The sequence below is a fragment of the Momordica charantia genome (genome assembly GCF_013281855.1).
Source record: "Momordica charantia cultivar OHB3-1 chromosome 10 unlocalized genomic scaffold, Mcharantia_2.0 BLBB01000010.1, whole genome shotgun sequence".
Taxonomy (NCBI): domain Eukaryota; kingdom Viridiplantae; phylum Streptophyta; class Magnoliopsida; order Cucurbitales; family Cucurbitaceae; genus Momordica; species Momordica charantia.
In genome coordinates, this window is record NW_028275158.1 from 18,935,267 (window position 1) to 18,962,219 (window position 26,953).

At 37.5% G+C, this 26,953-nt stretch overlaps 1 protein-coding gene across 3 annotated transcripts; it reads right to left on the reverse strand.

Moving 5' to 3' along the window:
* Positions 1 to 19,418: 19,418 nt before the first annotated feature.
* LOC111013354 (Amidase family protein) lies at positions 19,419 to 26,892 on the reverse strand. Of its 3 annotated transcripts, none has more exons than XM_088118996.1 (13): positions 26,669 to 26,892; positions 25,803 to 25,876; positions 25,623 to 25,719; positions 25,306 to 25,530; positions 23,194 to 23,276; positions 23,013 to 23,113; positions 22,546 to 22,669; positions 22,305 to 22,459; positions 21,590 to 21,726; positions 21,347 to 21,517; positions 21,036 to 21,260; positions 20,330 to 20,563; positions 19,419 to 19,874 (listed from the first exon to the last, which is right to left on the reverse strand). In XM_088118996.1, the coding sequence occupies exons 1-13, from the start codon at positions 26,840 to 26,842 to the stop codon at positions 19,737 to 19,739; spliced, it is 1,938 nt and encodes a 645-aa protein (XP_087975122.1). In that variant the 5' UTR covers positions 26,843 to 26,892; the 3' UTR covers positions 19,419 to 19,736. The 3 variants fall into 3 exon arrangements, with proteins under 3 accessions (XP_087975122.1, XP_087975121.1, XP_022143479.1); XM_088118995.1 differs by having other exon boundaries at positions 25,803 to 25,879; XM_022287787.2 differs by lacking the exon at positions 25,803 to 25,876 and having other exon boundaries at positions 25,623 to 25,724.
* Positions 26,893 to 26,953: the final 61 nt, after the last annotated feature.

Consider the following 26,953-nt stretch of genomic DNA (forward strand, 5'->3'; position numbering starts at 1 on the left):
ATGGGCTGCAGTTAAATAAATGGAATACGACCCATCTTGATTTAGAAAAGGAGGAGGAACAAAATGGGTTTGAGTTTCTGATCGGGTCAAGATTTGTTTCAAGTCTAAATCCAGGACCCGACCCGAATAGGCATAACCCTACCCAAGAGGTGGAAGAAACCCTAGCCATCATTGGAAAATTCCATCTTAACGACAACCTGCCGCCGCCGTTCACCGTCTCAATGTCTGCTTCCATCCACACTCGGGAATCCATCGTCAGTCATCACCTCTGCTACTGTCGCCATCCGTCATACGTCGTGGTACACCATTGTCTGCCGTCGTCATCACTCTCCGCTTCCGTCTTCGATTATCCACTCGCGCCACCGCCGATCGTTTGCCGGCACCATTGTTCTCCGATTTCCGGCACAATTGTCTGTCGTTCGCCTACGCCATTGTCGGTCGTTTGCCTCTCCCTGTACCACCATTCTCCACCAACTACTGCACGACCAAACATCCACCACCATCCCGTCAAGATAGAAGATTCAGCTAGGATTTAATATGTGGCTAGGTTTCTGATTTTGTTGGTGTTAAAAAAAATTGTTTTTTTTTATGCACACCTTGAGGACAAGGTGTCTTTGAAGGGCAGGGTAATCTGAGAGTCCTATTAGGGGTATTGGGAAATATTAGTTTGTTAGTATGAAGAGGTAGTATGGTAATTAGTTAGGGTAAGTTGGTTATAAATAAGGGTAGCAGGGGAGAAGGAGAATATCTTGGAGAATAGTATTTTGTGTAAGGAACTTGTGAGAGTTCTTGGGAGAGAGATAATGCTCTCGAAAGGCTATCGGTTCTTGTTAGGTTCATTTATTCGGGTACCTAACAGTAACAAACTATTATTTTCATGTTACTCGTGTTTTCAACAGCCAATCAAACAACATAAATGAATATATTAACAAACTAATGTGACTACCAACATACTTTGGGACATGGGGCATAAAAATAGCTAAACCATGTTTGTTCTATGAATTAACTAAGTAATTCATGTTCTGTAATTGAATTGGAAGCGAATCACCCAACTTAAAGTATAATAACAAAGTCCTCAGCAACAGTGCCAAAAATTTATTACGTTCCCACAACCTACATGAATGTAATTAATCTAAGAAAAACCAATATAAAATTTCAAGATCAAACTCTAAGGGAGAAATACTGTATTGAAAATTGGTTGGGGGGGGGGGGGGGGGGGGGGGGGGGAGGTATGAAATTAGAGACGTGGGAGATCACTATATGCTTTCACTCGCTCACAGGAAAATGCTTTAGCATAGAAATTAACACAGCTGATGCTCAAACCGATGCGGTTCTCTTTTAAGACACCAAGAAACAACTCTCTACAACTTCCATTGCTAAACAGTCAAGCATAAAGAATAGTTTCTAAGCATGGTTAGGCGAATTTTATTCCTAAGCACCCACGGACCTACTAGAGAAAAGTAACTAACCACAAATAAAGCCTCACATGCTTCTTTACACCATTCTGACCAATACAATATGCGCCAACAAAAATCAGCAGCTACAGCAAAGGCGCTGTTGGGTGTGTTGCCCTAAACTCGTAGTTTATATTTTGTAAAAACAAATGTCTATTTAATAAAGTTTTATTCAATAAATTTGTTGTTGAATCATAGCTTTGCATTGTCTAAAATCCAATAAACTAAACATCCAAGGTTATTTTTGATGTAATCGGGACAGTATATATACTGAGTATATAGTTGATATACGGGGTATATATTTGATATACCCCTGATATATGAATGGATAATGTCCCATGAATAACTTAAAGGGTCTATAGTATATGGATAAGGCTGGGTACATTATCCTGACAACACTATGGATACGGCCCACTCTGTAAAGGTTATAGACGACTCGATCCAGGTCGTTCGTGTGGAGACATGCGAGTGGGGGTATCCTATACAATGAGTTTGTATAAGACCGGACCACGAAATAGGCAATCTTTAGATGTAACACCGTTAACTAATAGGTTGCTATTTCTTAGGATGACCAGACAACTCATTCTCAATCCTGAGTGGGTTATGAATTCCTGCCTTTGAGGGCTCGTCCTTTGATCTGTATGGGTGAGAGTGGCTCGAGTCGCCGACTCAACATTCTTACCATTTTGGGGACGAGACCGAGTGGGGAGCTGGGAACATAACTTCACAAGATGGAATTCACTCCTCCCCGACTTTAGGGGAGTAGATGAGTTTTCCCTTAAATGCTGACTCCAGGACTTGAACAAGGGGCCCCACCCTCTCATTGGCCGAGAGGGACTTCCGGTTATTGGTTGGACCATAACCGGGTTGTTCATTAGAGGAGCAGTGGTGTTTAAGGAGTAAGATGTAACTCAGGGGTAAAACAGTAATTTGACCCAACTTGAATTACGAACACTCGTGAAGGGTTGACTCGTCATTAATGGTCGTATATCCATGGACACGAAAACATTCTGCAGTGAGAAGAGTGCAACTGCGGGTCTTTAGTGGAATGACCCGTAGTTAACGAATCTTGATTAACTCGGTCAATGAGTTTGACCAATTAATCTTGCATCGTTGGAGCTTCTGATCTGTGGGTCCATTAGGTCCCCTTGCTAGCTCATAACGGGTACAACGAGGATCAAGGTTTTGGAAGAATTTGAATTGTTCAAATTACTTAAGGGATTATATGTATATTGATACATTATATAATATATAGTTAATTATAAATTAAAACTATATATTATGAGAGAAATTATTTGAATCTCATTCAAATAAAATTAATATGAATAAGATTCATATTAAAACTATAGGTTAAAAATAATGTGCATAAGATGTACATTAGAACTATAGGTTATACGAGAGAAATGTTATTGAATATGATTCTATTTTTGTGATAAATAATTAAGTGTTAATTATTTATTTGATTGATATATATATATATATTAATTATTAATTGGATTAATAATTAATAATTATTTATTAATTAATATGATTAATTAATAAATTAATTTTATATTTTAATTATTATATATATATTAATTATTTATATAAATATATATATATATTATTAATATTATTAATATTATTAATATTAAACTCCCCTGCAATGGGAGGTTAGTGTGACGTGGGGAGTTACCCCACGTCACTGCTTTTGTTTTTTGTAGTTCTGCAAAAATACAGAACAGTACAGAAGAAAAAAAAACTCATTGATTTTCTCTCAAAGATCAAGCTCTTTCTCTCAATTTTTCCCTCTCGTTCCAAAGGATTGCTCCCATCAGCACGATCCCGAGACCCAAGAGGATAGCGAGGAAGACATAGTGGTGGTGTTCGAGGGAAACTCGTTGAAGAAACGTTCTTCAAAGGTAAAGTTTCCTCTGTATTTTTCTTTTTTGAAATTCGATTTTGTATCACGAAAATCAGCAACGAAGATCCGCTTCCGCTGCGGGATTCACATCTCTTCAGGTGCCCCCCCTCCTTCCCCCCTGTTGGGTTTTGGCAAAATATTGGAATTGAAGTTGTCCCACATTGGAAGAATAAAAGGATGGTTTCCATGTGTTAGAAGTTGTCCCACATCGGAAAAGTACAAAGAGGAGGTGTGTTCCAACTACTATAAAAGAAGCTCATGAGCTTGGGTTTTAATCATCCCAATTGAAATACTTTAAGTCTGATATACTAGCTCTAATTAACTGAACGGTATTTGCTTTGGAAGAGTGTTTTGTGTAATTGGGGTCGGGGAGAGAAATCTGTGTGATTGTCATAATTTTTCACATAGTGGATTTTCCCTTGTGGGCCGTGGTTTTTTCTCCGGTTTGGAGTTTTTCCACGTGAATTCTTGTGTTTCTTTATTTTATTGTTTTCTTTAAATTTTTCAGTTATTTTCTGCTTATTCCTACGGTAGAAGTAGAAGATTTTTTCCCATCAAGTGGTATCAAGCTTTAGGTTTGTAGTTCCTAGAATTTCTGAGTATGCTATGTGGTTGTAGCATTTCTGAACTTCCACATCAAAAAAGATTTCTTGAAACGATCTATGGTTTTGTGAAATAGTGTGGGTTGTTCACTATTTACAGATTCGCTAAGAGTGTGAAGCAGATATATCATTCTTTATGAGTTCAGTGAAGATTGACGTGGAGAAATTTGATGGAAGGATTAACTTCAGCCTATGGTAAGTACAAGTCAAGGATGTGCTGATACAATCTGAGTTACACAAGGCGTTGAATGGAAGATCGAGTGAAGATGCTTCTGAAAAGCTAAGCGGTGATGGTGGTCTAATGGAGTCCAGCGGTGGTTCCCGCAGAGGTTCTAAGAAGTCTAGCATGAGTGATGAAGATTGGGAGGAAATGGATTTGAAAGCTTCAAGCGTGATACGACTAGGTTTGGCTAAGAATATTCTTGCAAATGTGCATGAAATTTCAACAGCCAAAGAACTTTGGGAGAAGCTGGAAGAATTGTATCAGGTAAAGGCATCTCAAATCGGTTGTACTTGAAGGAGCAGTTTCACACGCAGCGAATGGAAGAATGTATGAAAATTTCAGATCATCTGAGTAATCTCAATAGCATCATCTTTGAGTTGGAGGCGATCAAAGTAAAGATAGATGACGAAGATAAAGCACTCAAGCTCATCTTATTACTTTCACCTTCTTATGAATACATGAAGTCGATCTTGATGTATGGTAAGGATACTTTGAATTTTGCTAAGGCTACTAGTAAACTGTTATCAGAGGAAAGAAGGCTAAAGAGTGAAGGGCGTACTTCATATGAAGATTCGACAATATTAGCTAGCAATTGAAAGAAAGACTTCGTACAAAAGAAAGCTTGTTGCTGGGGATGTAGACAATCTGGGCACATGAAGAAATATTGTCCCAACAGAGCCGGTTTGTCAAAAAGGTTTGGGTCTGATGCTATTAGTGTTTCTCTCATCAGGGGAGACGATGATTAGTTCCTTTGAAGAGAGAGGGAATTCATCTTCCTGGTATGTCCACTTTACCATGATAGATGATGTGATGTTAACGGTTCCACAAGTTTACACATGGGCATTGGCTTGACAGTTATGCAAGGTGTGTGTTGTGGAAGTTATGTCGATAGCTGAGGAACTTCCAAGTGAGCCAAGTAGGTGGACGTTGCACCATAAATCTCAGCAGGATTTATCGACATGTGACGATGAAGAAAAATCTTGGAATGCGACATTGAAAGTGATATACTTTTACGGTGGAGTAGGCTATAGTTCTCTGAATTGAGAATTACGATTGTCGGTGAAGACAATGAGTGCAGTAAAAAGTTGTGAACTTTTTCAATATCTTGCCAAAGTGGAGTTTGTTGAGTTTTGGAAAAATATTGGAATGGAAGTTGCCCACATTGGAAGAATACAAGGATGGTCTCCATGTGCTAGAAGTTGTCTCACATCGGAAAAGTACAAGGAGGAGGTGTGTTCCAATTACTATAAAAGAAGCTCATGGACTTGGGTTTTAATCATCCCAATTGAAATACTTTAAGTCTGGTATACCAGTTCTAGTTAACTGAGCGATATTTGCTTTAAAATAGTGTTTTGTGTAATTGGGGTCGAGGAGAGAAATCTGTGTGATTGTAATAATTTTTCATATTGTGGATTTTTCTTTACGGGCTGTGGTTTTTTCTTCGGTTTGGAGTTTTTCCACGTTAATTCTTGTGTTTCTTTATTTTATTACTTTCTTTAAATTTCTCAGTTATTTTCTGCTTATTCCTGTGGTAGAAGTAGAAGATTTTTTTCCCATCACCCCCACCCCAATGGGGGTTGGTTCACGAGGAAGGGAAAAAATACCATGGGTAAAGAAAAGAAACAACTCATTTCATGAGAGAGCCCTTTTAAACCTGCTGCACTGCCAATTCAATGAAGAACCCAATGGCTCTAGCTTCTATCGTTAGCTCTTCCTAAAAAATGGGGTATGCTTTCCTTGGCTTTCGCAACAAATTTGGAATATTTTCCACTCTTTGGATCTGTCTTGTCGGCTGGATCAGCATTAGCTTTTACATTGAGCCTCAATTTTAGGGTAACACGTAATTTTGTACGGACGCAATTAAAGTTCAAATGCAAGAAAGTTACTGCGCTACCCAGACTTGCTGCCGCATAAGATTTCTCTAGCATGGCATGCTCTGGCACTACAAAGCTCCTACAGTTCTCCTCCAATTCTGCTGCAATTCAGCAACTTCTCCAGATTCTGCAAAATTAAACCTAAAAATAGAAGTAATAAGCAGGAACTTGAAAAGATTCCAACTTGTTAGAATCCAGCAGATATGTTTACCAAGGCCAGTCTTGTTGATAAACTAAAGTTGTGTGCAACTTCATTTGGACTTCTCCATGAATAGAGAGGAGTTGCTACCGTTGCAGAGGAGACATATTACTTGTTTTGTCTCAAAGCGGGAGATTGTTGAGATAATGGAACCAAACCAAGGAGAAAATCGTTTTCCTATAGGGAAAATGTCTTTTTTGAATTTTTCATTGTCTTATCTAGTTTGAGATTTTTTATTATCCTTGTCCTATTTAGTTGTTTTTTTCCCTTTTCCCCTTTAGTTTTTGTGATACCATCTATTATAAATAGAGAGAGATGGATCATTTGATTGAGTGCACAAATAGAGAGTCATAAGTAATCCTTCAAAGAGAGTTTGTCTGCAAACATCAATATATCATATTTGTTTTTTCCTTTTCAAATTGCATTGATCTTTAATTATAAAAATCAATAATTTTTATTGTGAAGATGAAATGTGGGTCAATCACGTAATTAGCCAATTGATTAATTATACAATCCCCTGGGTCTAGGTGGATAAGGTTTATGCACTTGTAAACATATCCGCACATCATTGGGTTACATTTTGCATCGATCTCCGCAAATATATGTTATATGTATGGGATTCATTGACCTCATATTCCTCTAAGGAATATATAATGGACGTGTTTAAACCGCTACATTTGGTTATACCATCGTTGTTACAATGTGTTGGCATAAGTGACAATCGTCCTAGCAATAGTGAATGCGACTATGTATATGTCCCCGACACTCCACAATAGGTCTCAAGCTTTGATTATGTCGTGTTTGCATTGAAATTTTTCCAGTACGATGTATGCATATTAAATTAGAATTCATTGATGCAAGATTGCAAGAAAGTTGTTAGGAGGAATCTGACAGTAAGTATTCGGTGTTCTGAAAAAAAAATAGTGGAAGTTGACCTAGTATATATCATATCTAAATCTTATTTTATTTGTGTCATTTATTATACTTACGAACTTCTCACGTATGTTTCAACCAAAAGTCATCCGTTACCTACATTTAGTACAAACAGTTGTTGGGATTGTTGGAGTCAAAACGACGTCGGAATGTGCTAGAGATGAGTCGGGATCAAGCCGGGATGCGTTGGGATCGAAGCGGGGATGAAAATAGGGAACCGAGTGCTGTAGGCCACAAGGTTGAAGGAGGCAGCGCTGCAGCGCTAGGAGACAACGTCGTGGAGCTGTCCAGATGAGGGGTGCGCTCATTTGCGCTCCGTCCGTAGCGCCATGACGCTGTGTCGATGCCTATATATTCTTGTTTTCGGGATTTATGGTTTCCCATTCGAAATTAGAGCCGTTTCAGCCTATTTTTAGAGGGTTTTCGTAGCAGTTTCAAGGGAGAGGCTCAAGCATTGGCAGAGCCTTTGGGATTGTATCTTGATTCTTGTGAGTTTTCGTTCTTGTTCCTAAGTATTAATTGTGTTAAAATACTTAGAAGCTAGGGGGCTTTTGTTGGGACCTCAAGATAATATTTCTGGGGAGAGTTTTGTATTCCAATCCTTAAACAATTATTAGTGAATTATCCACATCTGAGTGGAAGACTGGACGTAGCCTTAGTAGTGAACCAATATAATTTGTTGTGTCGTTATTCTTGTGCTTTAACAGTTTGGTTTTCATCTAACTACTCATCTAACTACTCATCGTTTCTAAAAGATTTTCTAAGGACATACTTTGGTTTTCATCCACGTATTGATTCCAAATTAGATGTTGGGAATGACAAATATTAAAACCTTTTGTTGTCCCACATCGGAAGAATAACCTTTTGGAAGTTGGTTTATAAGCATTGACTCAGTATTGGGCTTATAAACTTGGTGTGAGGCAAGCCAAGACCAAGGCCCACACGTGCGTCGTTGTCGGGCTCAGACCTGAAACTAAGAGGAATTGTTGGATATGTAGATAGTTGAACGTTGAATGAGAAATTCAAGCAATTCAAAAGACACATGGGTGGCCAAAATAAATTTTTATTTTTTATTTTTTAAAAATTCAATTCTATTTTGGGCTACCACGTCACTATAAAAAGCTCACTCCCCTTCCATTTCAGATCATCCCATTCATCTCAATCTCCACTCAATTCCTTCACTTTTCCACCTCTTTCAATTATCTTAACTGAGCACGAGATTGATTCCACTCCTATTCCGACGAGTGCACGTCTGAATTGGAGGTTGTGTTAACCTTGGGGAGCATACCGGCAGTAAAACGATTTAGCACCGAGGTCGTGCCGATTTTGCTTTCAAGGCAGTAGTTCCGCCCACGGCACAACGTTTTTTACCTCCTGGTTCCTATTTTGTCCTTTATTGTCCAAAAGTTGAAAGCAAAATCCTACTAATAGCTGTTATCCGATCTGGGAAGGTCCTACCGGACTTGTCAAAATTGGAACCACTCGACGGATCCAACTATCGCCGATGGTCACATAAGTTATTGATCTTCTTTGAGCAGTTGAAGATCGACTACATTATCACTGCTGCTCAACCCGCCGCCGTTACTACCGCTGCCACCACTACAGCCGCAGCTGCTGTAACTGCCGCTACCGTCACCGCAACCGTCACTGATCCACCTGCCGTTGCTGCTGCCACCGTTTCAGTTGCTGCTGCTGTTCCCGGGACGTCTACTGCCATCGAAGCTGACAAATTCGAGAAAGACAACAAAACGGTCCGTGGGCATCTTCTCAACCATATGAACGACTCTCTCTTTGATCTTTTTGTAGTTCAAAAATCTGCAAAGGTCATTTGGGACACGTTAGAATCTAGATATAGTGGGGACGACGCAGGCAGAAGAAAGTACGTCGTCGGTAAATGGCTTCAATTTCAAATGTCGGACGACAAACCGTTGATAGATCAGGTTCATGAGTACGAAAACCTGGTGGCAAGTGGTTGTCTGAAGGCATGAAGATGTGCGAGATTCTTCAGGCCAATGTGTTGCTCGAGAAATTCCCTCCTTCCTGGAGTGATTATCGCAACCACTTGAAACATAAGAAGAAGGACCTGACTCTGCAAGAGCTGATCAGTCACGTGCGCACGGAGGAGGCCAACAGGCTAAAGGATAAGCTCTCTTCTCAATCCCTAAATTCAGTTAAAGCTAATTTAGTTGAATCTTCTAGTGCTTCCAAAGACAGGTTCAAGAATAAAGGGAAGACAATTGCAAGGGATAGAGCTCAAAAGAACAAAGGTCTCCAACCTAAAAATACTGGTGGAAGAATCGAGAAATCCAAACTGATCTGCTATGTCTGTGGAAAAGCCGGGCACAAATCCTATCAGTGTACTCAGAGGAAAGATAGGAAAGATCAAAGGGCTACTCCACAAGCCAACCTTACAGAGACGGATGACATCATTGCTGCTGTGGTTGTGGAAGCGAATCTAGTAGAGAACAAATCCGACTGGATTCTTGACACAGGAGCATCTAGACATTTCTGCTCGAACCGTGACCTCTTCCATGACTTCCAGGACTCTGCCGACGGTGAATGTGTTTTCATGGGAAACTCTGCCACAGTTGGAGTACTTGGGAAAGGGAAGGTTCTCTTGAAACTCACATCTGGCAAAACTTTATCATTAAGTAATGTGTTGTATGTTCCTTCCCTGCGTAGGAATCTGGTGTCAGGAGATCTACTGAACCGAGCCGGACTTAGGATTGTGTTTGAGGCCGACAAGGCTATTATCACCAAAAATGGTGACTTTGATGGTAAGGGCTATTTAGCAGATGGTTTGTTTGTTCTCAACACTACTTCAAATGAAATTAATTCTAGTTCTGCTTACATTGTTGAGTCTCTTGATGTGTGGCATGGTAGATTAGGGCATGTGAATATTGCATCAATTAAAAGGCTTAGGACTCTAAATTTAATTAATGCTTCCGATTTGCCTGAAACTACAAAGTGTCATGTCTATGTAGAAGCAAAGTTTGCTAAAAAAACCTTTTAAACATGTCACTGCAAGGTGTACTGAACTCCTAGAATTAATTCGTTCTGATTTAGCTGATTTCAAAAACACAACTAGTAGAGGTGGAAAAAAATACTATATTTCTTTTGTTGATGATTTTTCTCGATATACGAAAATATATCTCCTAAAATCTAAAGATGAAGCTAGTAGTATGTTTTTGAAATTCAAAGCTGAAGTAGAAAACCAATTAGACAAGAAAATAAAAAGGATAAGATCAGATAGGGGTGGTGAATATAGTGATAATTCGCTTAGAGATTTTTGTGAATCAAGTGGAATCATACATGAATTTACTGCTCCATATTCACCTCAACAGAATGGAATAGCTAAACGGAAAAATAGAACTTTAAAAGAAATGATAAATGTCATGCTATTAAGTTCTGGTCTATCTGGTGATATGTGGGGGGAAGCTGCACTTTCTGCATGTTTTATTCTTAACAGGGTCCCTCACAAAAGGCTAGATAAGACACCATACGAGCTCTGGAAAGGGTATTCGCCAAACCTGAGCTACTTGAAGGTGTGGGGGTGCTTAGCAAAAGTGGCATATCCAGCATTCAAAAAACCTACGGTTGGATCTAAAACTTTTGATTGTGTTTTCATTGGTTATGCTCAAAATAGCTTTGCATATAGGTTTATGAGCTTGAATGACAAATCAATATGGAATATAGAGATGCTATATTTTTTGAAAACATCTTCCCTATGATTAGAACTGATAGTGAATTTGGTGGGACATCAAAAACTACATCTATATCGTTGCCCTCTACTTCTGTTGATATGCTAGACTCTGAAACTAGATCTAATGATACAATAGATTTTGAACCTAGGAGAAGTAAAAGGCAAAAGGTTAGTAAAAGTTTTGGACCTGACATTCTAACTTCCTATCGGGTAGAAAACTTTGACAAGATAAATGATCAGTTCGCTTGCATGTATTTGATAGACGAAGATCCTAAAACCTACCAAGAAGCTATAAATGCCTTAGATTCTAGCCTATGGAAAGAAGCTATTAAAAGTGAGCTAGACTCCATAGTTATGAATCAAACCTGGGAATTGGTAGATTTACCTGTAGGAAACAAACCTATTAAGTGTAAATGGATCTTTAAAAGAAAAATGAGACCAGATGGTACGATAGAAAAATACAAAGCTAGACTAGTAGTTGTAGGTTACACACAAAAGTATGACATTGATTACTTCGATACGTACTCTTCTGTAACCAAGATTGCTACGATTAGATCTTTGATAGCTTTGGCTACTATTCAAGGCTTAGTAATACATCAGATGGATGTAAAAACAGCTTTCCTCAATGGTGATTTAGAAGAGGAGATTTACATGACACAACCTGAAGGTTTTCTAGCTACTGGTCAAGAAAATAAAGTTTGCAAGCTAAAAAAATCTCTCTATGGCCTAAAACAAGCTCCTAAACAATGGTATGAAAAATTTAATGGCACTTTGGTAAACAATGGTTATAAAGTAAATTGCTCTGATACATGTGTTTACTCAAAGTTGTTTGGAGCTGATTGTGTGATAATATGCCTGTATGTTGATGACATACTCATTTTTGGCTCAAACTTAGATATCATTAATGAGACCAAGTTACTCCTTTCTTCACATTTTGAAATGAAAGATTTAGGAGAGGCTGATGTAATACTTGGTGTAAAAATAAGGAAAAATGATCATGGAGATTCCTTATGTCAATCACACTACATTGAGAGAATGCTGAAAAAATTTGATCACTTTGATAGTTTATCTGTAAGAACACCTTATGATGCCAGCATGAGTCTTAAAAAGAATCAGGGCGAGAGTGTATCTCAATCCGAATATGCAAAGATTATAGGTAGTGTTATGTTTCTAATGAATTATACTAGACCTGATATTGCATATGCGGTGAGTAGACTAAGTAGATACACTCATAACCCAGGTAAAGATCACTGGACTGCTCTACATCGATTGCTGAGGTATCTTAGGGGTACAATGGATTATTGTTTGCATTTTAACGAGTTTCCTGCTGTGCTAGAAGGATATTGTGATGCAAACTGGGTTACAGATAATGATGAAGTGAGTTCCACCAGCGGGTATGTGTTTACTTTTGGCGGTGGAGCTATCTCATGGAAATCAGCAAAACAGACCTGTATTGCTCGCTCTACCATGGAATCTGAGTTCATAACACTTGAACTGGCAAGTCAAGAGGCTGAATGGCTGAGAAGTCTTTTTGGAGATGTGCCATTGTGGGGGAAGTCCGTACCTATATCCATACATTGTGATTCACAAGCTGCCATAGGGATTGCAAAAAACAGTGTGTACAATGGCAAGAGACGTCACATTCGCCTAAGACATGGAGCTGTGAAACAGCTGTTGAAAGATGGAATTATATCCTTGGAGTATGTGAGGTCCGAGAGGAACTTAGCAGATCCTCTCACTAAAGGCCAAACAAGGAGAGTAATTCTGGAGTCCTCAGGATGTATGGGACTCAAGCCATGATGTTTTCTCACTAGCATGAATCCATAGCCCTTCTCTTGGGTGGTCCATGTATGGACTTGATGGATGTAGTGAGCAGATGTGAATCCATAGCCCTTCTTTGGGTGGTCCATGAATGGACTTGATGGATATGATGAAACACTATGAATCCATAGCCCTTTTTGGGTGGTTCATGCGTAGACTTGATGGATAATATTCAAAGTGTTCATAGCTCAGTTTTGAGTGGTTTACCTATGATAGACTTGATGAAGCAACAAACGTGACTGTGAAGGTAAGGCCGCCTTCTATGAAAGAGTAGAGTTGAGGAGTCTCTTTCTAGAGCTTTCACGATGACCCAAGGTGTATGTGCATGGCCATTAAAAGCACTTGACAACTATCGCGGAATCAAAATCGAGGATTCACACGTGTTGTGGGGGTCTCAACTATAAATACTGAAAGTTCAAGAGGTAACTCACTTTCATTACTTAGGTTGTTGCTCTACTTCACTATGCATTAATTCAAATCGAAAGATATTAATGCTTAAGTTATTTATCCTTTGCTCAGTTACTACATCCTTCTTCTTACTCATTACTTTTACTATGTTGTCATTCGTGGGGGATTGTTGGGAATGACAAATATTAAAACCTTTTGTTGTCCCACATCGGAAAAATAACCTTTTGGAAGTTGGTTTATAAGCATTGACTCAGTATTGGGCTTATAAACTTGGTGTGAGGCAAGCCAAGACCAAGGCCCACACGTGCGTCGTTGCCGGGCTCGGACCTGATTTTTCTTTTGGGACAAATTTCTTCTACACATGGGTGGCCAAAATAAATTTTTATTTTTTATTTTTTAAAAATTCAATTCTATTTTGGGCTACCACGTCACTATAAAAAGCTCACTCTCCTTCCATTTCAAATCATCCCATTCATCTCAATCTCCACTCAATTCCTTCACTTTTCCACCTCTTTCAACTATCTTAACTGAGCACGAGATTGATTCCACTCCTATTCCGACAAGTGCACGTCTGAATTGGAGGTTGTGTTAACCTTGGGGAGCATACCGGCAGTAAAACGATTTAGCACCGAGGTCGCCGATTTTGCTTTCAAGGTAGTGGTTCCGCCCACGGCACAACGTTTTTTACCTCCTGGTTCCTATTTTGTCCTTTATTGTCCAAAAAAGATTACTAAAGGCAAATATAAGACTAACTACTCATCGTTTCTAAAAGATTTTCTAAGGACATACTTTGGTTTTCATCCACGTATTGATTCCAAATTAGATTTTGGGACAGAGGTAAATATGTAAAAAAAAAATTAGTGAAATTAGTAAAATAGCAACCACATCTAGTTTTTTCAAATATAGCATTTTTTTTAAATAAAATGGAGGTCCAATTTTAAAACGACAACTTTACTTAAATGATTATGTCTGTAATATATCTTACTGTCAATATAAGTATGTGATATAGATCAGATATAATACTGATATGAGTGTCTAATATACTTACAATATGTATGTCATATACATTTGATATACTACTAATATGAGTGTTTGTGCAATATGTATGTAATATACATTTAATATACTACTGATATAAGTGAAAGTTTTTGCTATATTTAAACATTTTAAAAACAGGTGACATATTTTGAAATATATGAAAGATTTTTGCTACCCACTACAATTTTCCTAAGATTTTCTTATCTTTTCTTTCTACAATAAAATTAACTAAATATATTTGATTAACTTAGATTTTTCAAATATATAAAATCATCCATTAAACTATATTAATATTGACAATGAGTTTCTTTGGCATAATTAGGAGGTTTGGACCCTAAAATAATCATTCTAAACACAAAACAAGACTGAAAAGAGGTCGAAGGCTAAGCTTATTCATCACTCCAAAGTTTTATTATTTTTATTTCAGTATCAGCCCATAAACAAAAAATTAATTTTTTTTGTTGATGTACTGTTTTCTTCCCTCATATAAATTTTTGTGTGCTCTCTTCTTATTTGATGTATGACCAACTATGAATGATCTCTATTTTGTCAAGTAAAGTTCATAGAGCACCAAAAACTAGGTTGTACGAGTATCTATAGCGAATCAAGCGACAAATAGAGGGAATATTCTATCAGTAGAGAGTAAATAAATACTGAATGATATTATAACCGAAAATGGGTGTAGAAATAACCTTGTACCTAGTTTTTAGAAGAAGTTGACCAGTGAGAGTTCCAATTGCCCGCGAGCGTTGAAGTTGTCTCCGATGATGAATGGTAAGAAATTTCTTGGTGTACGATAAACGTTGCGGCAGAGATTAGAGATCTTGTTCTGCATCTACAATTGAAGGTGCCACCATTAAGCTTCCTTGGTCGGACTAGCAGAGAAAATGAGAGAATAATGGAGGAGAAGGGGCTTGAGATAAGAGGGAAATGGGTTGAGCACACCAGAAATTTTCTCATTTTTCTTTTTTTTTCTTTTGTTGATGCAGATTTCCGTCGAGCTCCATAGATCGGTCACGAGCTAACTAGAGCGAGCTATCGAGGTGCGACCTCACGTGATAGTTGAACCTACACAGGGAACAAACACTCTGACGTCCAAGTTAAAGTGCGCTTGAGCTGTAGTAGATTGTTCTCGGACATAATTATGTACCTAATACATGGGGTGGAGTGTCCCTTTTATAGGCAGATGGGAGAGACAAAGCCGTTGGAGCCGTTCCGACCTATGGTTACGGTTGTTGAACCCCCAGGTCGGCTGGTATGATTTGTCCACCTTAGCTCAGTATTGATCAAGTCAGCGGGTATGGAGAGTCCATTTTATCCCTTCTGGAGACTCCGAACTTAATTGGGCATCCATGTGTCGATTCTGAATTTGGCCACCAACATCTTTTTTTCTTTTCTATTTTATATTGTTGTAGTGACTAAAGGTTACATTGGGTATTTTGCTAAAGTAGATGACGGTGATTCTCCAGCATTGTCTTACAAAATCCAATAATTCTTTCAAATCCGGCCAAAAACGCTCGCCTTTATATTTGGTGACTTTTTACGTTTTTTTTTAAACCATTAAAAATCGCAAAAAAAAACTTAAAGTCATCTATTTCCTAGATCGTGGTAGTGAACCATCAAAGACGACCAAACAAACTTGGGTACCTAAAGTTACATCTTTAGTAATATCTTTCTTCTAGGTACATTTGAGATCAATAAAGAACAAGTGGTGCTTGGATAGTGGGTGTTCAAGGCACATGACCGGGGACCATAAAAATTCACACCTAGAAAAGAAATATGGAGGATACGTTACCTTTGGCGACAATAAAAGAGGTAGAATTATTGGCAAAGGTAACATAGGTAATGGTTTGAATTCTTTTTTATTGAAAATGTATTGCTTGTGAGTATCATATCTTTCTTCTAGGTACATTTGAGATCAATAAAGAACTAGTGGTGCTTGGATAGTGGGTGTTCAAAGCACATGACATTATTTTTTGTATCACTAACCCTTCATTTATGAAGAATTCTCTAAGTGTATGCACAGTGCGTTTGAGATGAGCATAATGGGAGAACTCAAGTTTTCCTTGGACTTCAAATCAAACCAACTTAAAGAGGGAATCTTCGTCAATCAAGAAAAGTATACAAGAAATCTACTCAAGGGGTTTAAGTTTGAAAATGCCAAAGTATCAAAGACTCTGATGAACACTACCATAAAGCTTGATAAAGATGAAAAGGTAAAAATGTAGATATAAGAGCTTATTATAGAGGTATGATCAGATTCTTGCTTTATTTAACTGTGAGTAGACCGGATATTATGTTCAATGTATGTATGTGTGGTAGATTTCAATCATGTTCTAAAGAGTCACACTTGCATGTTGTTAAAAGAATTTTTAAATACTTTTTTGGAATTGTTGACTTGGGTTTATGGTATCCTAAGCATCTCTTGAATTAATTCTCTATTCTAATGTTGATTTTATTGGTCTAACTTATTGGAAAAGCATTAGTGAAACTTGCCAATTTTTGGGTAGCTCTCTAGTCTCTTGGTTTAGTAAAAAGTAAAATTATGTTGCATTATTTATTACTAAGACTGAATATATTACTATTACTAGTGTTGTTGCTCTCAAGTTTTATGGATGAAACAATAAACATCGTATGATTTTAGTTTAAGTTTTGAACATCTTTCTATCTTTTGTGATAATGCTAGTTCAATTACTTTAACAAAAAAATCTCATTCAACATTGTAGGACAAATCATATAGATACCCGACATCATTTTCTTAGAGAACATGTGCATACTGAAAAAAAAATAATAGATATTCTTACAAAATCATTAAATCAAGAAGCATTTTGTAGGAATAGACTTACATTTGGCATCATTCACATTTAATTGTTTTGTTAGGGAGAGGATGTATTTTTTTTTTGTATGTTTGTTTGATTAAGGAGGAGATTTTTTTTACCATGCAATAATTATGTTATTAACAGGGAACTCAATTTTATAGGAATTTTTTTTTATAATAGCAAAAGGGGAGGAGAATAATCCACTTTGAGAACGTGTTTTCTTAAGTGGTTTGTCATCACAAAAAAGGAGATATTATTAGTTTTATGGCTTCAATCAAACCTAATATTTTGATGATCACAGACAATGTATAAAACTAACAATTTGAGTGTTTCAAAGTTTCCATAGCGTAGAGCTCAAAAAGACAAAACAACACCTTTCGAATCACTCAAGTCGGAGTCTAATGAAGAAGTTATGGTCAATAAAAGTTGGGAGAAAAATCTTACATGGCGGGTGATGTGAACAAGTGGATCGTTCATCAGAAGTTGACATGTGGCATCAAGAGGTCATATATTTGCTGATGTGACATCAAACAATCGAGTGAGTGAGAGAACGACATGTGGCGTATTCCAATTTGAAGAATTTAATCATTTCCACAAATTTTTTCTCAATCCACAAATTCTCTTCAATCTCCATAAATTCTTTTTCAATCGCCACAATTTCTCTCATTCTCCAAAATCCTCTTTATTTCTTTTTTTACCTTACCTCTTAATCTACATCATTCATCTTTTCTACCCTAAATCTAATTGCTAATTTCTATCCTCAAAATTCTGTTTAAAGTCACCTAATTCATCTTTCTCACACCAAATACCAAAACAAATATCTTTCTCTTCAATTATTCTCTCATCTTTTGAAAATCTTTTCTCCCCCCCCCCCCCCCCCCCCCCCCCCCCACATAACTTGCTCTTTTTTTTAGACATTAGATTATGGCTTTTTAGCCATTACTTTAGTGCAAAATTTTTGTACTTTTCTTATGATTTGAGTAAACCTTTAGGTTGTGAGAAAACACAATTTGTTGGATCTTGAACCAATAAAAATGATCATAAAGTTCCTCTTTAGCCTAGGATAAAAAGAGGGTCGACCAGTTTTGTTGTCAGTCATAAGAGGATAATTCAATAAAATATGCAAAGAGTCGTGGAAAGTGAAGGAATTTCTAGACTCATTGTAAAAATTTCCAATGTCATTCTTTCTCTCTCCTCTCCTCTTTCTAAATTCAGTATTTTAACTACTTTGAATTTATTTTGCTAAATTGCATGATAGAATTACTTAAATATTTTGTGCAATAATTCTTCTCATTTTGTTAATCTTTATTTTATATTGATTGCACAATAAATTTATTTTTAAATTTAAAAAAAGTGGTAAGCAACCTATTCACCCCTCTACAGTAGTTGTCATTTGATTCTACATCTGTAACATTATATTTGTCGCTCCAATATCCTTTGTAATTATAAGGTAGTTTTTGAACTCTCAGGGAAAGATGTAGCATCAACTAGTTAAGCTTCAACGATCAAACTACTCATCTAACACTATTTCTATAACTAATTGTCATTTTGGTGAGAAAATACTATAAGATTTCACGTGTACCAAATATGCAAAAACCCCATAAGGAATGGGTATTTTTTTACAAAATAGTTGGAATAGATAACCTCTGTAAGAAGCTACCTAATTTCTTTATTTATTTATTATTATTACTTTTTTTATTTGAAACGAAAGCTCCCTAATTTATTAGTTTGCCTTTCATTGAAATTCTGATTGTAATTTTACTATTATTATTAATTTAGGACTCCGTGAGCTTAACCACAAATAAAAGCACTTTGAAAATTTTGTAATCAAGGCACTTTGATTCATTCAGAAACAAAAAAGTGCTTTGACCAATGAAGAATATTTCATTCATCATCAAATTGAACTAATAACATAATGAAAGAAACAGACAAAAAAGAAATGGACAACATTCTTAAAAGAGTTTTCATATCATAATGGCCTCCCAACAAGCAGTTTATTCTCTATGATTAAACAAAAAATAATTAATTAATCTTGTAATTTTCATGTTCTTAGTTCAAGATTAAGGATAAATCCATGTGAGTAAAAAATTCAATGACTCAGTTATGACTCAGTTGTTCATTTTCTTATTTTTCAGGAGAGCTGATGTTGGTAGAAGAAAAACTGTGTTTAATAATCGTTCCTTGTTCCCTACCATTTTAAAATTAAAAAATCTTGTATAAAAAATAAATATTCAAAACTTCTATATTTTATTTATCATTTAAATATTTATCATGCATTTTATAAATAAAGAAGGATAAAATAATACTTTTATTTATATTTTTTAAAAAAAAGAAACAATAGTTGCGACGTTTCTAAAATATCTACACAATTTTAAAAACGTTTCTAAGAAAAAAATGAGAGACAAAAAACAAAAATAGTTGTCTAATAGAACAAGATAAAGTAACCCAACGAACCAAAACTTACTTGACAGTGGCTTCAAATAAACCATCTAGAGACTTGAAGCGTTTTGCTAGGGAGACAACCATTACACATAAAAGATTGAATAGACCGACCGGTAGACAATTATACCGAACTATTACAAATTATAAACCACATTAACTAAATCCTTACATATTTAAATCCGTTCGTTGGTGAAGCGAAAGAAGCGTGGGAACCAAAATGTAAGATAAGGCCAAGGCTTTGCACTAAGGATAGTATGTACCATTTTCTAGGTCGTGTTAGGCTTGAGAAAACCATGAAATAAAGTGCAGATTCATCTTCAAACGTGCAATAATCTTGGAGGAATAGGCGCCAGGGGTGTATCTGGTATAGAATCATGAGGCCCCAAATTATCAATGGGTGGTCTTGCTCTGTGGTGATTTGTTGCAGACTGGTAAGCCATCGCCAAAGCCAGAGCCTACACATCAACATCAATTGCAGGTGAATTTGAATCAGTTTTCACCCGAAAGCTAAACTTAAAGAGGGGAACCTATGAAGCACAGACGCTACTGTTGAACATATATCAAAACACGTAAATCGGAGCTTTGCTCCCAGGAGCATCCACGCTCACCCCAAGGCTCGAATCTAGGAGACATTGGTATTAAGTTCACTAGAAAGTTCGAACTTGAGACCTCTAAGCCAATATGACCGAGAGACACCAAGCTCTCGCCAAATGTACGGCCCCTTATATCCATTTAAAAAAGTGACAAGTTAGTTTAGATCTTTCTGAACTATCTTGAGATGAAGCATGAGAATCAATTTTTTAATATGAGAATCATTAAAATACATATGTTCTAATAAACGTGCTAATAGAGTTTTAAAAATTGACATGTCACCGTGTTCTGTTAGGAGTGGAAGGTGAAGCATACTTACGATGTGATCCCTGTGAGGAGGAGCATAAATGCCGGTGGTAATGGTGGTTCTTCGTCTGGTGGCAGTGGGAGGTGGGTTTGAGATGTTTTTGAATCCTGTTGGAACAACAATAACAGGCAAACCAACAAGATTTCCCATACAAACCCTCTCCCAGTCCGTGGCATTGCCAACGAAAGCATCGACACTAAAACTTTCTTTAACCTCCCTCATTAGCTTCCCCCTTGCTCTCTGTGCCTGCAGATATATTACATGTTCAATGATTTCAAATCAGAACACCAATCTTCCCTCTCTCCAAAATCGTGATTTCACCGGTTCATCTATACATCTGGGTGAAATTACAAGTTGGGTTCATGAACTTTAGGATCAGTACCTAATAAGTCCTCATACCTTGAAAAAATTGTTAATAAACACTATGGTATCTTGTACTTTAAAAATTTTGGAATTAATGACAAGTTTGGGAAGTTATTAAACTTTTTAGAGAACAAAGACCCAACAGACTTCAAAGACCTATTTATGAACTTTTTAAGGGGTAGAGATTTGTTAGACACAATCCTAAAAGTTCATAAACCAACTTATAATTAAACCAGAATTTTTTTACCACTCCCTCAACAGCAATCTCTAGCATTATATTCGTGATTATAGGGAAAAGTATTTCACAATGGAAATGAACATATACAAATTCTACTCGAAAGAGGCAAAACAATACCTGTACATAGTCCACTGCTGAAAGTACACGCGCACGACGCAGTTCGGTCGGCCATTGGTCTTGAGCTTCATATTGATCATCAAGCCCCATCCGTTGCCACTCATCAAAGTGAGCCAACATATCAACATCCATAGTGAAGTTAAGAATGCCTTGAACAGAGTCAACAGTGTAAGATAAGTTGAATGGCACCATATTAACACCCTTCGACGAAAGAACCCGAACAACCTACCATCACCATTTTACAAATTTGGTTAACATTCCAGATGTAAAAGCCTTTATGAGGTGGCTTTACTCTAATGGGATTAACCAACCTCCATGTCAGCATCATCAAGATATCCAACGGTAAGCTTTGAAATGTCGATGGAGAACGGATCGTCAAGAGGACTCTCAACTGATGAGAGATCATGTGGATCCTTTCCTCTAATGACATCCAAAATGACTGCACAATCAACAGCATTTCTACAAAATGGACCAAGCTTATCCTGTTGAGCAAAGGCAGAATGAATATCGAAGACGAGTTGAGATGATAAGCAAAAGGGACTCATAGTTACTACCAAGCTTTCAGAAATACTCATCACTCCAGTTCGACCAACTGTTCCAAACGTTGGCCGTAGTGCAGTCACTCCACACCGAGCAGCAGGAAAAGTCATTGAGCCAGCAGTTTCTGATCCAATTGCAAATGGAACCATACCTGGTAAAAGAGAACAATCCAGATATAATTGTTATTGAGCCACATCTCTTATGTGCTCATATCCAAAATGACAAGGGAAAGATAATTGTTAGTTCAAAAGGGCCCAAATTATTTTCTAATAGACACCTGAACTGGTGATTGAGTCTAATAAATTCCTGAACTAGTACATCTCTCTAAACAAATCTATAAATAATTTTGTTTCTGAGAGGTCTTTTAACATATGCAATATTTTTTAAAATTCACAAGCGTATTATTTACCTTACCAAGACCCTATTAGACACTTTTAAAGTCCAAAGATCTACAAGACAACCCACTTTTGAAACTAAAAAAACTATAAGACAACCCTACAAGTTTCCCGGATTTGACATGTAATTTAATTTTTTTGAAAAAAAAAACACACAAAGGCCCAACTTCATCATGGACCTTGGGAAAATCAAGGGTTAAAAAGATGGCAAGTCTCCCTACATTTACAATAATATGCATTTGGGCCTAAAACCAAATGGTTGAAGTTTTTCAAGAATTCTACCTAAAATATATTAGCCCAGTAGTGAAGCAATCAGATCAAGTCTAAAAGGTACCTGCAGAAGTACAAGCAGCAGGTCCAGCTGATGACCCTGTAGAGAACTCCTCAATATTCCATGGGTTTCTTGTCCGACCACCGAACCAGATGTCATCATATGCAAGCGATCCAGAAACAAGTTTTGCAACAAGAACAGCACCCGCTGACTTCAACCTGCAAAATCAAATGATTCATGATTTGTTAGTGAAGATGTCACTTGACATATTTCTGAGATAAATTTACAGCCAAATCTTTCTTACTGCTGATAAACCCAAGCTTCAACATCAATTACTTGTTCCTTAAAACTTCTTGAATCCCAAGTTGTTCTGTATCCTGGTACAGAAATTATATCCTTCAGCCCGTATGGAATTCCATGCAGTGGACCTGTAAAACAATATCTGATCTCAAAGTGATATATAAATTTAATACTGCATTTGTAAAATATTGAAGAAAGGTAAACAATTAGCTATAACTTATAAATACACCACCCAAATGAATGACGTCTTTTTAAGTTTCTATTTTTATATTTAAAATCATGCATGGTATCTTACCATCTCACCATTTCTTTTGGTATGACTTTCAAAACACATTTGAATCCTTGGAAAATATAAAAACAAAAACTACTTTTTAGAAAGTACTTTTTTTTCAAAAGAAATAGATACATAAATGTTCAAAAACATAAAATAAAAAATAAAATGATTATGCCTAAATTATTAAAATCACAAACCTAAATACACTCCTCGGGCAAACAATTCATCAGCCTCTTTTGCTTGTTTATGAGCCAATTCTTCAGTAAAAGAAACGACTGCTTCAAGAACATGGTTGTACCTGATATTGTTCAGTAGAAAGTGATTCTATGAAACTTCAACATTGTCCGCAAAGACTTCATAAGCTGATTGCATGAATACCTTTTCAATCTCTGCAGAAAAATTTGTACAAGCTCCAGAGATGTAACCTGCTTCGTTTTGACCAGTTCGCCAAGTTCAAGAACCTAATAGAATTTCAACCGATCATGCACCCGAAATGCCACAACTGTTGATGCAATTTTTAGGGAGCTGGTCGAACTGGAGGTCAGTGCAATCGAACTTTATAATCCAAGTGAATCGACCGTCGAGTTGATCGATTGGGCCTTAGCTAGAAAAAGTCATGGTCTCCAGGGAGTGATAAAAAGGAGAACACCAGTGTGATGTCAGCCTATTACACTCCAATGTCTAAGACAGTAGATGAGCTTAGAAGTGAAGAATAAAGGACGAGTCTGGTGGAATTACCTTCCCCTCTATTTATAAGGTGAGTGTAGTGTGAATGGTCTCTTTAAAGTCATGGAGGTGGCTGGGCAAGTGTGCTGCCCTTAACTCTACCGTGTCCCAAGGTGGCAAGCCTGTGGGGGCTACTGACAGCAAGCCCGCAAGTAGGACCGCACTAAAAGAGATGGTGACCGCTGCAACCACGAACATGGTAGCCAACTGTTGAGCTGCACATGGTCGTGCATGGCTGTGTGAGCCACACGACGCAAGTCGGCAGCCGTGCAGCTTGTGTGCTGCGCGATCCTCGTGGGCTCATTTTGATCTCAAGATTGGTCGTCTTGGGGCCAAAGCAACATTGGATTCCTCAATAATAGCCCTTTACTTCAAAGTTTCAGACCTATTTGTAGTTGAACTCCACACTACTTTCCAAGGAGGAGACAAATGTCGCTTTAATGAGGATCTCGAGACCACATCTGGTGCATACTATTATGCAGATGTAGTGCGGTTGGTACGGGCGAAACAGCGAGGGGCAAAACGACGTATTGCATGGCTTATAGGGACGAAATGGCATATTGCACGACCGGTAGAGGCAAAACGGTGTATTGTGCGGCTGGCAGGGCAAAGCAACGTACTACAATGATATGGATAAAACGATGACGTGTAGAGTGGTGTAAAGTTCAATTATGAAAAGATACATCAGAAGAATACTACAAACCAAGGAAAATGTTTGCCCTGAAGTAGGGGGCTACTGTTGGGGAACCTACTCAAATACCAGGCTTAATTAGGCCCAAGGAAGACCAATGTGGAGCTCATGATGAGCGCAAGAGGACTGCACAAACAAGCTAGTACACAAGCTTGCGCATCTGCCAACTTGAGCAGGCCAATAGTTGTAACTCTATGCAGCCATAGGCACACACATCCATGTGTAGCATTGCTCGGCCATCTGCAGACTGCAGCTCAGCAGCTAGCTGGCATGCTCGTGGGCTACAATGGCCGAGGGCCTGAGCAGCCACCACCTCTTTTAGCCTGCCTCGTTGCCAGCAGCCTACATGCTCGCCCATCTTTGGATACGGCAGAGTTAAGGGCATTCATTTCCTCACGCCATATTGTGCGGTTTATAGGTGGGCATAGCCACCCCATCACTTTAAAAGGACCATCTTCACCACCATCAACCCATAAAGAGAAAGATTCTCTGACCTTCGAAGGTATGCAATTTTACCGAGACACGTCATTTATTCTTCACTTCTTAAGCTCATTGACTTAAGCATCAGAGTGTGGTACGCCGACACCACACCGGTGTTCTCCTTTTCATCGCTCTCTCTATAGGCCACGACTCCTAGCTAAGGCCCAACCGCTTCTCGATCAACTCGAGAGTCGATTCACCTGAACTATAAGGTTCGATTGACCCCGACCTCCAGTTCGACCAGTTCCCTAAAACTTGCATCAACAGTTGTTTAGCTTAAAAAAACACATTTGGTCTAAGTACTTTTTAATATTACTAAAGCATGAGCTTTAACATGTAAAAATTTAGACATGTAGTTCAAAATTTGTAATGATTTTGTCTTAGTACTTTCGGTAACGATTTAACCCCTACAGTCTTAAAGTTTGTAACAATTTAGTTCTTACCATGAAAATTTTTATTTGATTTAATACAATTTTTCAACTACTTGCATCAATAAATTGCTTAGGAAGACTATAAAAACTAAAGTGTTACCCACAAAAGTAAATGGATTAAATCATTACAAACTAAAAAAAGTTAAGTCTTTACGGACATACACTCATGAAGGCAATATCTTCATCATTTTTTGGTCTCTTTACTCCAGATACAGGAGGATAGCAAAATCTTCCGTTCCTATGTCGAAATCTTTCGTCTGCCCACCCAGGTTTGAACACCAAAGGAGAAGGGTTATGCAGACCTCCATTTTCAGAAGCAACTAACTTTCTATTGGCTCTGGTTATAGGCACATTAAATTCTTCTTCTCCCCTTAAAATCTCCTCCATCTACTCAAAAACAAAGGTTCCTCGAATATTTTACATGAACTAAAACGATGACATATGACATAAAAACCTGAAAAGAATTTGGTCCTATAAACCTTTGTATTATTGAAGAAATCCGCATCAAATGCTCTAAATACATGTTTGAGAAGAGATCCTTTCCCCCCATTTTTCAAACATTCAGTGTCACTTTTGCTGTCCTGATGAAAAGAACATGAAAAAAGACAATACGAAAATGGAATAAAACACCGATTAGCGGAGTAACGAACAAGTGTTACCTGGAGGAAGGAGTACGGTAATGAACTCCAACTTTTTCACACAAAAGTTTCCAGAATTTTTTATAATTTGCCACCTGCTTTAAGTTTATCAAAGAAAGAATACTTTTCAAAAAGGAAAAGAAAAAAGCTAAATATATTGGGTTAGTCCCTAACCTTTAGGTGTTGTTTTTTGATTTAGTCCCTAATGTTTAAGAGTTCCAATTTCATCCTCTTATTAAAAAACCAAGTCCTTGATGTGTGACTGATTACATGACATAGCCCTTGCTTTAGAAATTTCCCCATAAAAATGCTACATTGCTACTCATATGTGTTTTTTTAACATTTAGTGATGGCAAGAACTTAATTAAAAAAATTAATACATAAAACTGAAATAGAAACTTCCAAGAGATCAAGGACTAAATTGTATACTGTTTAAATCCTATTTTGGTTTTGTAATTCTAGATTTTCAAGTTTTTTTTCATCTTGGTGAATGTACTTTAAACCCTCAATTTTGGTTTTGTACTTTCTAACTTCTTTTCTTTTTTTCATTTTGGTGCATGTTCTTTTAAAACTTCTACTTTGGTTCATTAAAAAATAATCTACAAAAGTAAATGGACTAATGAATTGATGACATCGTCATCGAAGAACAGAGCACCTCTCCTCCTCCTCTTCTGAACCCAAACGAGAGGGAAAAGAAAACAGACAAAAATCAAAATCAAGCATTACATATTTAGCAAATCTTGCTTTCCAGGACTAATTAGAGAACGAATCATATTAATAGCAAAAGAGAGGAAGGGAAATTGCGATGAAATTGAAGACCGTCGGCGCATGCGAAAAGGAAAGACGAGAACAGAAAAGAAAACATGAAAGAGAAGATGAGAAATTACCATTGGTCTGAAAGGAGGAAGAGGCGGCGATTGGTCGGGGGAAACGGAAGCGTGAGGAGAAACTGGAATGCATTGGATTGCAACTCCGAAGAAGGAGAAGATGAGGAAGAAGAAGCAGTTGGCGGCGGTACTGGTACGAGTCATCGCCGTTGGAGGACACTTGTCCACCGCCATGGCTGAGTCACTCGCTGCAGATTCTGATTACTCTCTCTCTCATTTTGGTTTCTTTTGAATTTAAATTTCTCCATTTTGCCCACTGAACACGTCGCAATCAGAGTCGGCCGG

Coding starts and splice junctions, on each gene's coding strand:
- LOC111013354 (XM_088118995.1), bottom strand. CDS start 26,842: ATGGCGGTGGACAAGTGTCCTCCAACGGCGATGACTCGTACCAGTACC. Junction 22,460..22,545: donor GAAGCTTGGGTTTATCAGCA/GTAAGAAAGATT, acceptor TTGATTTTGCAG/GTTGAAGTCAGCGGGTGCTG. Junction 20,564..21,035: donor CAGCAGTGGACTATGTACAG/GTATTGTTTTGC, acceptor ATATATCTGCAG/GCACAGAGAGCAAGGGGGAA.